This window comes from Bolinopsis microptera, chromosome 13 (assembly GCF_026151205.1).
Source record: "Bolinopsis microptera isolate Bmic1 chromosome 13, MBARI_Bmic_1.0, whole genome shotgun sequence".
NCBI lineage: Eukaryota > Metazoa > Ctenophora > Tentaculata > Lobata > Bolinopsidae > Bolinopsis > Bolinopsis microptera.
In genome coordinates, this window is record NC_087084.1 from 605,812 (window position 1) to 618,774 (window position 12,963).

At 46.1% G+C, this 12,963-nt stretch overlaps 1 protein-coding gene across 1 annotated transcript in view; it reads right to left on the minus strand.

The window, feature by feature from the left end:
- The window catches only part of LOC134825413 (uncharacterized), a 146,966-nt gene that overhangs the window by 49,589 nt on the left and 84,414 nt on the right, over nucleotides 1-12,963 (minus strand). The window contains exons 42-44 of the mRNA XM_063837589.1: nucleotides 6,305-6,413; nucleotides 5,646-5,778; nucleotides 5,065-5,192 (exon numbers count right to left, since the gene is read on the minus strand). Coding sequence (XP_063693659.1) covers nucleotides 5,065-5,192; nucleotides 5,646-5,778; nucleotides 6,305-6,413 — 370 coding nt within the window. The remainder of the gene's footprint in view (nucleotides 1-5,064; nucleotides 5,193-5,645; nucleotides 5,779-6,304; nucleotides 6,414-12,963) is intronic.

A 12,963-nucleotide genomic window follows, 5' to 3' on the forward strand; every position in this document is an offset into this window, starting at 1 on the left:
CCAAGGTTACATCATTGCATTGCAATTATAGTTTGACATGCCGCACTGGAACATGTTATTAAACATTGTCTCAGAATATAAATAGAACGTTAATCACGTGCACTGATTGACGCACTTCCAGTCAAACTTATTATACTGAAGCGGTAATATCAGTTTAGAAGTAAATATTTCGTAACGTCTGATTTCAGAATACCACACAACCACGAAGATACTTCAAATATTAATACTCTTAAATACACGTTTAGTACTTCTACTTCTGCCTAGTCTTAGATCCGACCTATAGTAGCTCTATACGTGTCACTTTAATAACTGTAACATAAACTGATAACACAATGAGCCGGCACACGAGGATTACGTTATGTCTCATAACTTCATAAAGTTACAAAATGTCAGGTTCTGGTTGGCTGTTGTCATGGTCACGTGACTCTTGCATAATAAGATAAACCACTCTTTATCTCTCATAATGGTTAACCATAGTAACCATAGTAACCATGGTAACCATGGTAAACATGGTGACCATGGTAAAAATAGTAACCATGGTAACCATGGTAAACACGGTATTCAAAAAAAAACATACTATCTAAAGCAGAGATATGAAAAACTTAACAATATTGTTAACAATTACACAAACTATTGCACTTATCTGCTAACAGGTAACAGTAACCATGGTAACACTATAAGGTGATGTATATTGTGAACAGTAACCATGGTAACACTATAAGATGATGTATATTGTGAACGGTAACCATGGTAACACTATAAGGTTATGTATATTGTGAACAGTAACCATGGTAACACTATTAGGCGATATATATTGTGAGCAGTAACCATGGTAACACTATTAGGTGATGTATATTGTGAACGAGGAGAGTATCCTTGAAAAACAGAATGTGTCCGCTATAGTTGGAATATCCTCCTGTGGGTTTACTGTTATCTCTACTGTTAATCTCTTCATTCTCGTGTTCGGGCTTATTGGTGAGTGAATATTTTATTTTAAAAAATACATTTAACATCTTATGGCAAAATTTTAGAATCTTAATCTATGCAAATTTTGGAGTTTGAATCTTTAAATTATTAATCTTTCACAAGGCCAGCCGCGCCAACGCTTTATATAGGTAACAAGTAACCATGATAACAAGTAACCATGGTAACAAGTAAATCATTAACCTGGATAGAACTAGAAGCTGATAGGGAGCTTCCTATTTCCAGTTACCATAGTAACTAGTTACCATGGTTACTAAGTAACACATTGCCCAGGTAACACACTAGTAGTGTATGGAAGTAAGCAGCGCTACATCTTCAAGATGATGGATAGTATGACGGGGCTGTGTCTGGAAACTATTGCCCTGGCTGATATCCTCATCATACTAATGTTCTTCCTTCCAATGTACCTTACTTTAGTAGGAAATAGGTGGTTACTAGGCACTGGAGCCTGCTGGTTTATTGGTAAATACACATTTTAGTTACTTTATTTGTGGTTACTTTACTGGTAACTAGTAACTGGTAACTAGTAACCCTAGCAAGTGGTAACTAGTAACTGGTTACTAGTAACCCTAGTAACTGGTAACTAGTAACTGATAACTAGTAACCCTAGTAACTAGTAACCCTAGCAAGTGGTAACTAGTAACCCTAGCAAGTGGTAACTAGTAACCCTAGTAACCGGTAACTAGTAGCCCTAGTAACTGGTAACTAGTAACTAGTAACCCTAGTAACTGGTAACTAGTAACTGTTTCAGGACACTTCAGAGCAGTCCCCCTTTACACAGAGATACTGGTTACAGCAGCTATGACCGTCAACAGAGCCCTCATATTGGAGAAACCTAATAAAAACAGCAGGAACACGTGCTGGAGCAACAATCTCACCAGGTTACCCGTAGTTACATGTTACTAGGTTACTTAGGTTACCCGTAGTTATATGTTACTAGGTTACTTAGGTTACCCGTAGTTACATGTTACTAGGTTACTTAGGTTACTATAGTGTTGAGTAGTTTTGTTATCGGTAACTATAGTTACTAGTTACCAGGTTACTATAGTTACTACCCTCCTCAGGTCGCTGCTAGTGTTGGGTAGTTTTGTTATAGGATCTATACCTTCCTTCCTATTTCTCATCCTACAGAGTGAAACTTATTTCGACGCTTATTTCCTCTCCTGTGTAACCTCCAAGTACCTTAACAAGGGGCTGGCACTTCTCAACACTGTTGTCATGGTCATATTTGTTATGGTTCCAGTTGGGATTATCTTCTTTGCTAACAGCTACATTTTAGGTAAAGGCCCCTTTTACAAGCTAACTTGATTTTTAAAGAGATTTTTCAAATCAAAATTTGCTTATTTTAATCAAAATTTGCTTATTTTAAGTGCAATAAATATCATATAACAATATCCAATCATCTTACAGTAACCATAGTAACAAGTAACACGTTACAGTAACCATGGTAACACGTAACACGTTACAGTAACCATGATAACAAGTAACACGTTACAATAACCATAGTTACAAGTAACCATAGTAACAAGTAACCATAGAAACAAGTAACACGTTACAATAACCATAGAAACAAGTAACCATAGTAACAAGTAACACATTACAGCAATAGTACTGCAGAGCAACAAGCGAACCAGAACCTCGTCCACCAGAACAGTAACCATTATCCTGACCATCTCCTGGATATTCGTTATATCCTACATTCCCTTTCCTGTCTTTACAGCCCTGCAGTACTACGATCTCATCCATCTTCCTTGGATAGGTGAGTTACTTAGTTACCATGGTTACTAGGAACTATAGAGGCGGTGGTGAGTATTGTGAAAATCAGGAGGGCACAATTTTAAGATCTTTTAAACTTCCTCCCAGATTAAGAGTATTTAAATAACCTCACCTAATCTCACCTAACCTCACCTCACCTCACATCAGGTATTCTGAGTATCTACATAGCCTCAGCTAACCTCATCATAAACCCGGTGGTCTACTTCCTGGTGTCGCCCCGGTTCCGAAGTCAGCTCCGCTGTAACCCCGGGACAGATGTCAGGTGGTCTGTACAAGGGACAGGGGGCAGATCCGGGCCCCATGCTAGTGGCTCTGCTAACGGGGCTGGGGCTGTAGTAACGGACAAGTTGGGGGATACAGCTGTAGTAACGGACAAGTTGGGGGATACAGCTGTAGTAACGGACAAGTTGGGGGATACAGCTGTAGTAACGGACAAGTTGGGGGATACAGCTGTAGTAACGGACAAGTTGGGGGATACAGCTGTAGTAACGGACAAGTTGGGGGATACAGCTGTAGTAACGGACAAGTTGGGGGATACGGCTGTAGGGGCTAACTTCAGTACTGAACTAGGGGGAGAGAATGTTGAAAGCAGTAAAAGGCTGGGGTTAAGTCTGAAGTTAAGGAGAAGTCTTACTGAGGATGAGTCGGATGTTGGTAAAAGTGCGGATAAAGTAGATGTTGGTAAAAGTGCGGATAAAGTAGATGTTGGTAAAAGTGAGGATAAAGTAGATGTTGGTAAAAGTGCGGATAAAGTAGATGTTGGTAAAAGTGAGGATAAAGTAGATGTTGGTAAAAGTGCGGATAAAGTAGATGTTGGTAAAAGTGCGGATAAAGTAGATGTTGGTAAAAGTGCGGATAAAGTAGATGTTGGTAAAAGTGCGGATAAAGTAGATGTTGGTAAAAGTGCGGATAAAGTAGATGTTGGTAAAAGTGCGGATAAAGTAGATGTTGGTAAAAGTGCGGATAAAGTAGATGTTGGTAAAAGTGCGGATAAAGTAAATGTTGGTAAAAGTGCGGATAAAGTAGATGTTGGTAAAAGTGCGGATAAAGTAGATGTTGGTAAAAGTGCGGACAAAGTAGATGTTGGTAAAAGTGCGGATAAAGTAGAGGATGTTGGTAAAAGTGCGGATAAAGTAGAGGATGTTGGTAAAAGTGCGGATAAAGTAGATGTTGGTAAAAGTGCGGATAAAGTAGATGTTGGTAAAAGTGCGGATAAAGTAGATGTTGGTAAAAGTGCGGATAAAGTAGATGTTGGTAAAAGTGCGGATAAAGTAGATGTTGGTCATAGTGAGGATAAAGTAGATGTTGGTCATAGTGAGGATAAAGTAGAGTTTAGGAGCCCTGCTAAAGAGCTGAGTGCTAAGTACAGTGTAAAGAAGAAGGGAGTGAAGGGAGTGAAGGGGGAGAGGCGTGAACTGAGCACCAACCTGACGTACTGTTTAAGGACCAGTCGAGGCTCGCAACCCCGGGACAGGGTGGTCTGTACCAGCTCTAAGATAAGTGACGATGGAGGGATCTGGAAAGGGAGTTTAAAGAGAAAGGAGAAGGTATTGTACGGTAGTGAACTAAAGGAGAAGGTATTGTACGGTAGTGAACTAAAGGAGAAGGTATTGTACGGTAGTGAACGTGCTAGTTCCACACTGTAAAGTGCACTGCAAAGTGTGTCAGATCACAGATAACAGATTCCAAAGATAAACACTAGATTATACAGCAACACGTTGAGTTCCCATAAATTGAGGTTTGAAACAGACTGCAGGGACAAGAGACCGTGAAATAGCTTTTATACTTTCATAGTCAAATCAGTGGCGTAACGTTGCCTGTTGGCGCCCCCCCCCCCACCGCTGAAAAAGCGCCAAATGAAGCCTGTCTGTAACCATTATAGTAACTATCTGCGAGACGGTGCAAGTAAAACAAACACTTCTACCTCAGACTATTTGTCCATCAGAATCACAAAATGAGGGTCTAGTTACCCAGAATGGTATTAATATGTATCTGCTGCTATTTGTTGTTGCTGCGATCACTTTCATTCAGATATAATGTTACCTTATATGGTAGTGTTACTATGGTAACATTACCTTATATGGTGATGTTATATGCGTTTTATTGACTACTCTGTATCAGCTATATTGATTGTTTGTAATGCATCATTATTTAATATTTCTCATTCCGCAAAGTTATTTATCTGAATCTCTTTAACGGTGGTGAATAAAAACTATTCAAAGAACTATGAACGCACTATGGTTACTATAGTTACTATGGTTACTATAGTTACTATAGTTACTATGGTTACTATTAAACACCCACCTGATCCTGGCCAGCTATGTGGACCTCTCTAAAGATCTGCGTCTCCCCCCTTTTCGCTGTTATATTTATCATAGTAGTCCACACAGTCTCTCCTGTAATCTCCTCCTCTATACCAATATACAGCTGTCCTGGGAATGCAAATGTATGGTTACTATGGTTACTAAGGTTACTATGGTTACTCCTTCATACCAACATACAGCTGTCCTGGGAATGTATGGTTACTTTGGTTACTAAGGTCACTATAGTTACTCCTCTATACCAACATACAGCTGTCCTGGGAATGTATGGTTACTTTGGTTACTAAGGTCACTATAGTTACTCCTCTATACCAACATACAGCTGTCCTGGGAATGTATGGTTACTAAGGTTACTATGGCTACTCCTTTATACCAACGTCCAACATACAGCTGTCCACGGAATGGGGTATTTGGAGACAAAGAGAAATACAAGGATTGGGGAATTGGATAAACTAATTTAAAAACCATATGTAGTCCTGCAGAACGCCCATATGGTTTGCAGAAAGTAGACTAGAAAGTTAAAGAGAAAGTAGTTTATAAACTATATAAATACTAGATAGGTACCTTTGAGAGAGAATGTAGATTTGTGAGAGACAGGTTTAACAACGACAGGCGGAGAAGATAACGAGCCTCTAACTGATACAGTTAGATTAGTGTTGTTGTGAACCACACAGCCAGGCCACCAGTCAACACACATCTGAACATGAGGTGTTGTCAACATACTGTTCAAGTGAAATAAGTAAATCTAGAGAAATGTAATAACCTCGCAATAGCGATCAGGTTCACGCGCTAAGAGTGTAAGGTTAAAAGCTGCGCACTACATTTCTAAAGTTTTCATTTCTTTGAACAGTTTAGAAACGGCGTCTAAAAATTCACGGCCACTTAAAAATCGAATCACAAAATTCGCGGCAATTTTTTCCATCCACACCCTTTTGTAAAAAGTCAATATTGAAAGGTTAGGAATTGTTGTTTTTGCAGAAAAACGTGGATTTTGGAGAATGAGGAAGGCGGGTCCGTTAATCACACTACCACGGCAACTAAACAACTAGACGCGCGCAAGGGTTGCTTGCGGAGATGTGATGTATAGCCTGTAGTCAGTACATGCGCGGCGCGAGTGTTTTTTAATGTATTAGGCAATAAGCCCAACGAAACAACGGGCACAATTCTTGTTAATTTCGTCGTTTGAGAAATCCGAATATTTGTGAAATTATGAGTTACTGTACCGTGTGTTTAGAAAGAGGGTCCCTGGATAAGTGTATCTCTGCCTCCATACTCCAATCTTCTATCTCACTGTGGGGTACCAGTATACTCCTTATCTCACAGTCTGGCGGCCTAAACAGAGCAATCAATACTGGGGAGTATGGGGAGGAGAGGGGGGAGTACCAGTATACTCCTTATCTCACAGTCTGGCGGCCTAAACAGAGCAATCAATACTGGGGAGTATGGGGAGGAGAGGGGGGAGTACCAGTATACTCCTTATCTCACAGTCTGGCGGCCTAAACAGAGCAATCAATACTGGGGAGTATGGGGAGGAGAGGGGGGAGTACCAGTATACTCCTTATCTCACAGTCTGGCGGCCTAAACAGAGCAATCAATACTGGGGAGTATGGGGAGGAGAGGGGGGAGTACCAGTATACTCCTTATCTCACAGTCTGGCGGCCTAAACAGAGCAATCAATACTGGGGAGTATGGGGAGGAGAGGGGGGAGTACCAGTATACTCCTTATCTCACAGTCTGGCGGCCTAAACAGAGCAATCAATACTGGGGAGTATGGGGAGGAGAGGGGGGAGTACCAGTATACTCCTTATCTCACAGTCTGGCGGCCTAAACAGAGCAATCAATACTGGGGAGTATGGGGAGGAGAGGGGGGAGTACCAGTATACTCCTTATCTCACAGTCTGGCGGCCTAAACAGAGCAATCAATACTGGGGAGTATGGGGAGGAGAGGGGGGAGTACCAGTATACTCCTTATCTCACAGTCTGGCGGCCTAAACAGAGCAATCAATACTGGGGAGTATGGGGAGGAGAGGGGGGAGTACCAGTATACTCCTTATCTCACAGTCTGGCGGCCTAAACAGAGCAATCAATACTGGGGAGTATGGGGAGGGAGGGGGGAGTACCAGTATACTCCTTATCTCACAGTCTGGCGGCCTAAACAGAGCAATCAATACTGGGGAGTATGGGGAGGAGAGGGGGGAGTACCAGTATACTCCTTATCTCACAGTCTGGCGGCCTAAACAGAGCAATCAATACTGGGGAGTATCGGGGAGGAGAGGGGGGAGTACCAGTATACTCCTTATCTCACAGTCTGGCGGCCTAAACAGAGCAATCAATACTGGGGAGTATGGGGAGGAGAGGGGGGAGTACCAGTATACTCCTTATCTCACAGTCTGGCGGCCTAAACAGAGCAATCAATACTGGGGAGTATGGGGAGGAGAGGGGGGAGTACCAGTATACTCCTTATCTCACAGTCTGGCGGCCTAAACAGAGCAATCAATACTGGGGAGTATGGGGAGGAGAGGGGGGAGTACCAGTATACTCCTTATCTCACAGTCTGGCGGCCTAAACAGAGCAATCAATACTGGGGAGTATGGGGAGGAGAGGGGGGAGTACCAGTATACTCCTTATCTTACAGTCTGGCGGCCTAAACAGAGCAATCAATACTGGGGAGTATGGGGAGGAGAGGGGGGAGTACCAGTATACTCCTTATCTTACAGTCTGGCGGCCTAAACAGAGCAATCAATACTGGGGAGTATGGGGAGGAGAGGGGGGAGTACCAGTATACTCCTTATCTCACAGTCTGGCGGCCTAAACAGAGCAATCAATACTGGGGAGTATGGGGAGGAGAGGGGGGAGTACCAGTATACTCCTTATCTCACAGTCTGGCGGCCTAAACAGAGCAATCAATACTGGGGAGTATGGGGAGGAGAGGGGGGAGTACCAGTATACTCCTTATCTCACAGTCTGGCGGCCTAAACAGAGCAATCAATACTGGGGAGTATGGGGAGGAGAGGGGGGAGTACCAGTATACTCCTTATCTCACAGTCTGGCGGCCTAAACAGAGCAATCAATACTGGGGAGTATGGGGAGGAGAGGGGGGAGTACCAGTATACTCCTTATCTCACAGTCTGGCGGCCTAAACAGAGCAATCAATACTGGGGAGTATGGGGAGGAGAGGGGGGAGTACCAGTATACTCCTTATCTCACAGTCTGGCGGCCTAAACAGAGCAATCAATACTGGGGAGTATGGGGAGGAGAAGGGGGAGTACCAGTATACTCCTTATCTCACAGTCTGGCGGCCTAAACAGAGCAATCAATACTGGGGAGTATGGGGAGGAGAGGGGGGAGTACCAGTATACTCCTTATCTCACAGTCTGGCGGCCTAAACAGAGCAATCAATACTGGGGAGTATGGGGAGGAGAGGGGGGAGTACCAGTATACTCCTTATCTCACAGTCTGGCAGCCTAAACAGAGCAATCAATACTGGGGAGTATGGGGAGGAGAGGGGGGAGTACCAGTATACTCCTTATCTCACAGTCTGGCGGCCTAAACAGAGCAATCAATACTGGGGAGTATGGGGAGGAGAGGGGGGAGTACCAGTATACTCCTTATCTCACAGTCTGGCGGCCTAAACAGAGCAATCAATACTGGGGAGTATGGGGAGGAGAGGGGGGAGTACCAGTATACTCCTTATCTCACAGTCTGGCGGCCTAAACAGAGCAATCAATACTGGGGAGTATGGGGAGGAGAGGGGGGAGTACCAGTATACTCCTTATCTCACAGTCTGGCGGCCTAAACAGAGCAATCAATACTGGGGAGTATGGGGAGGAGAGGGGGGAGTACCAGTATACTCCTTATCTCACAGTCTGGCGGCCTAAACAGAGCAATCAATACTGGGGAGTATGGGGAGGGGAGGGGGGAGTACCAGTATACTCCTTATCTCACAGTCTGGCGGCCTAAACAGAGCAATCAATACTGGGGAGTATGGGGAGGAGAGGGGGGAGTACCAGTATACTCCTTATCTCACAGTCTGGCGGCCTAAACAGAGCAATCAATACTGGGGAGTATGGGGAGGAGAGGGGGGAGTACCAGTATACTCCTTATCTCACAGTCTGGCGGCCTAAACAGAGCAATCAATACTGGGGAGTATGGGGAGGAGAGGGGGGAGTACCAGTATACTCCTTATCTCACAGTCTGGCGGCCTAAACAGAGCAATCAATACTGGGGAGTATGGGGAGGAGAGGGGGGAGTACCAGTATACTCCTTATCTCACAGTCTGGCGGCCTAAACAGAGCAATCAATACTGGGGAGTATGGGGAGGAGAGGGGGGAGTACCAGTATACTCCTTATCTCACAGTCTGGCGGCCTAAACAGAGCAATCAATACTGGGGAGTATGGGGAGGAGAGGGGGGAGTACCAGTATACTCCTTATCTCACAGTCTGGCGGCCTAAACAGAGCAATCAATACTGGGGAGTATGGGGAGGAGAGGGGGGAGTACCAGTATACTCCTTATCTCACAGTCTGGCGGCCTAAACAGAGCAATCAATACTGGGGAGTATGGGGAGGAGAGGGGGGGAGTACCAGTATACTCCTTATCTCACAGTCTGGCGGCCTAAACAGAGCAATCAATACTGGGGAGTATGGGGAGGAGAGGGGGGAGTACCAGTATACTCCTTATCTCACAGTCTGGCGGCCTAAACAGAGCAATCAATACTGGGGAGTATGGGGAGGAGAGGGGGGAGTACCAGTATACTCCTTATCTCACAGTCTGGCGGCCTAAACAGAGCAATCAATACTGGGGAGTATGGGGAGGAGAGGGGGGAGTACCAGTATACTCCTTATCTCACAGTCTGGCGGCCTAAACAGAGCAATCAATACTGGGGAGTATGGGGAGGAGAGGGGGGAGTACCAGTATACTCCTTATCTCACAGTCTGGCGGCCTAAACAGAGCAATCAATACTGGGGAGTATGGGGAGGAGAGGGGGGAGTACCAGTATACTCCTTATCTCACAGTCTGGCGGCCTAAACAGAGCAATCAATACTGGGGAGTATGGGGAGGAGAGGGGGGAGTACCAGTATACTCCTTATCTCACAGTCTGGCGGCCTAAACAGAGCAATCAATACTGGGGAGTATGGGGAGGAGAGGGGGGAGTACCAGTATACTCCTTATCTCACAGTCTGGCGGCCTAAACAGAGCAATCAATACTGGGGAGTATGGGGAGGAGAGGGGGGAGTACCAGTATACTCCTTATCTCACAGTCTGGCGGCCTAAACAGAGCAATCAATACTGGGGAGTATGGGGAGGAGAGGGGGGAGTACCAGTATACTCCTTATCTCACAGTCTGGCGGCCTAAACAGAGCAATCAATACTGGGGAGTATGGGGAGGAGAGGGGGGAGTACCAGTATACTCCTTATCTCACAGTCTGGCGGCCTAAACAGAGCAATCAATACTGGGGAGTATGGGGAGGAGAGGGGGGAGTACCAGTATACTCCTTATCTCACAGTCTGGCGGCCTAAACAGAGCAATCAATACTGGGGAGTATGGGGAGGAGAGGGGGGAGTACCAGTATACTCCTTATCTCACAGTCTGGCGGCCTAAACAGAGCAATCAATACTGGGGAGTATGGGGAGGAGAGGGGGGAGTACCAGTATACTCCTTATCTCACAGTCTGGCGGCCTAAACAGAGCAATCAATACTGGGGAGTATGGGGAGGAGAGGGGGGAGTACCAGTATACTCCTTATCTCACAGTCTGGCGGCCTAAACAGAGCAATCAATACTGGGGAGTATGGGGAGGAGAGGGGGGAGTACCAGTATACTCCTTATCTCACAGTCTGGCGGCCTAAACAGAGCAATCAATACTGGGGAGTATGGGGAGGAGAGGGGGGAGTACCAGTATACTCCTTATCTCACAGTCTGGCGGCCTAAACAGAGCAATCAATACTGGGGAGTATGGGGAGGAGAGGGGGGAGTACCAGTATACTCCTTATCTCACAGTCTGGCGGCCTAAACAGAGCAATCAATACTGGGGAGTATGGGGAGGAGAGGGGGGGGGTACCAGTATACTCCTTATCTCACAGTCTGGCGGCCTAAACAGAGCAATCAATACTGGGGAGTATGGGGAGGAGAGGGGGGAGTACCAGTATACTCCTTATCTCACAGTCTGGCGGCCTAAACAGAGCAATCAATACTGGGGAGTATGGGGAGGAGAGGGGGGAGTACCAGTATACTCCTTATCTCACAGTCTGGCGGCCTAAACAGAGCAATCAATACTGGGGAGTATGGGGAGGAGAGGGGGGAGTACCAGTATACTCCTTATCTCACAGTCTGGCGGCCTAAACAGAGCAATCAATACTGGGGAGTATGGGGAGGAGAGGGGGGAGTACCAGTATACTCCTTATCTCACAGTCTGGCGGCCTAAACAGAGCAATCAATACTGGGGAGTATGGGGAGGAGAGGGGGGAGTACCAGTATACTCCTTATCTCACAGTCTGGCGGCCTAAACAGAGCAATCAATACTGGGGAGTATGGGGAGGAGAGGGGGGAGTACCAGTATACTCCTTATCTCACAGTCTGGCGGCCTAAACAGAGCAATCAATACTGGGGAGTATGGGGAGGAGAGGGGGGAGTACCAGTATACTCCTTATCTCACAGTCTGGCGGCCTAAACAGAGCAATCAATACTGGGGAGTATGGGGAGGAGAGGGGGGAGTACCAGTATACTCCTTATCTCACAGTCTGGCGGCCTAAACAGAGCAATCAATACTGGGGAGTATGGGGAGGAGAGGGGGGAGTACCAGTATACTCCTTATCTCACAGTCTGGCGGCCTAAACAGAGCAATCAATACTGGGGAGTATGGGGAGGAGAGGGGGGAGTACCAGTATACTCCTTATCTCACAGTCTGGCGGCCTAAACAGAGCAATCAATACTGGGGAGTATGGGGAGGAGAGGGGGGAGTACCAGTATACTCCTTATCTCACAGTCTGGCGGCCTAAACAGAGCAATCAATACTGGGGAGTATGGGGAGGAGAGGGGGGAGTACCAGTATACTCCTTATCTCACAGTCTGGCGGCCTAAACAGAGCAATCAATACTGGGGAGTATGGGGAGGAGAGGGGGGAGTACCAGTATACTCCTTATCTCACAGTCTGGCGGCCTAAACAGAGCAATCAATACTGGGGAGTATGGGGAGGAGAGGGGGGAGTACCAGTATACTCCTTATCTCACAGTCTGGCGGCCTAAACAGAGCAATCAATACTGGGGAGTATGGGGAGGAGAGGGGGGAGTACCAGTATACTCCTTATCTCACAGTCTGGCGGCCTAAACAGAGCAATCAATACTGGGGAGTATGGGGAGGAGAGGGGGGAGTACCAGTATACTCCTTATCTCACAGTCTGGCGGCCTAAACAGAGCAATCAATACTGGGGAGTATGGGGAGGAGAGGGGGGAGTACCAGTATACTCCTTATCTCACAGTCTGGCGGCCTAAACAGAGCAATCAATACTGGGGAGTATGGGGAGGAGAGGGGGGAGTACCAGTATACTCCTTATCTCACAGTCTGGCGGCCTAAACAGAGCAATCAATACTGGGGAGTATGGGGAGGAGAGGGGGGAGTACCAGTATACTCCTTATCTCACAGTCTGGCGGCCTAAACAGAGCAATCAATACTGGGGAGTATGGGGAGGAGAGGGGGGAGTACCAGTATACTCCTTATCTCACAGTCTGGCGGCCTAAACAGAGCAATCAATACTGGGGAGTATGGGGAGGAGAGGGGGGAGTACCAGTATACTCCTTATCTCACAGTCTGGCGGCCTAAACAGAGCAATCAATACTGGGGAGTATGGGGAGGAGAGGGGGGAGTACCAGTATACTCCTTATCTCA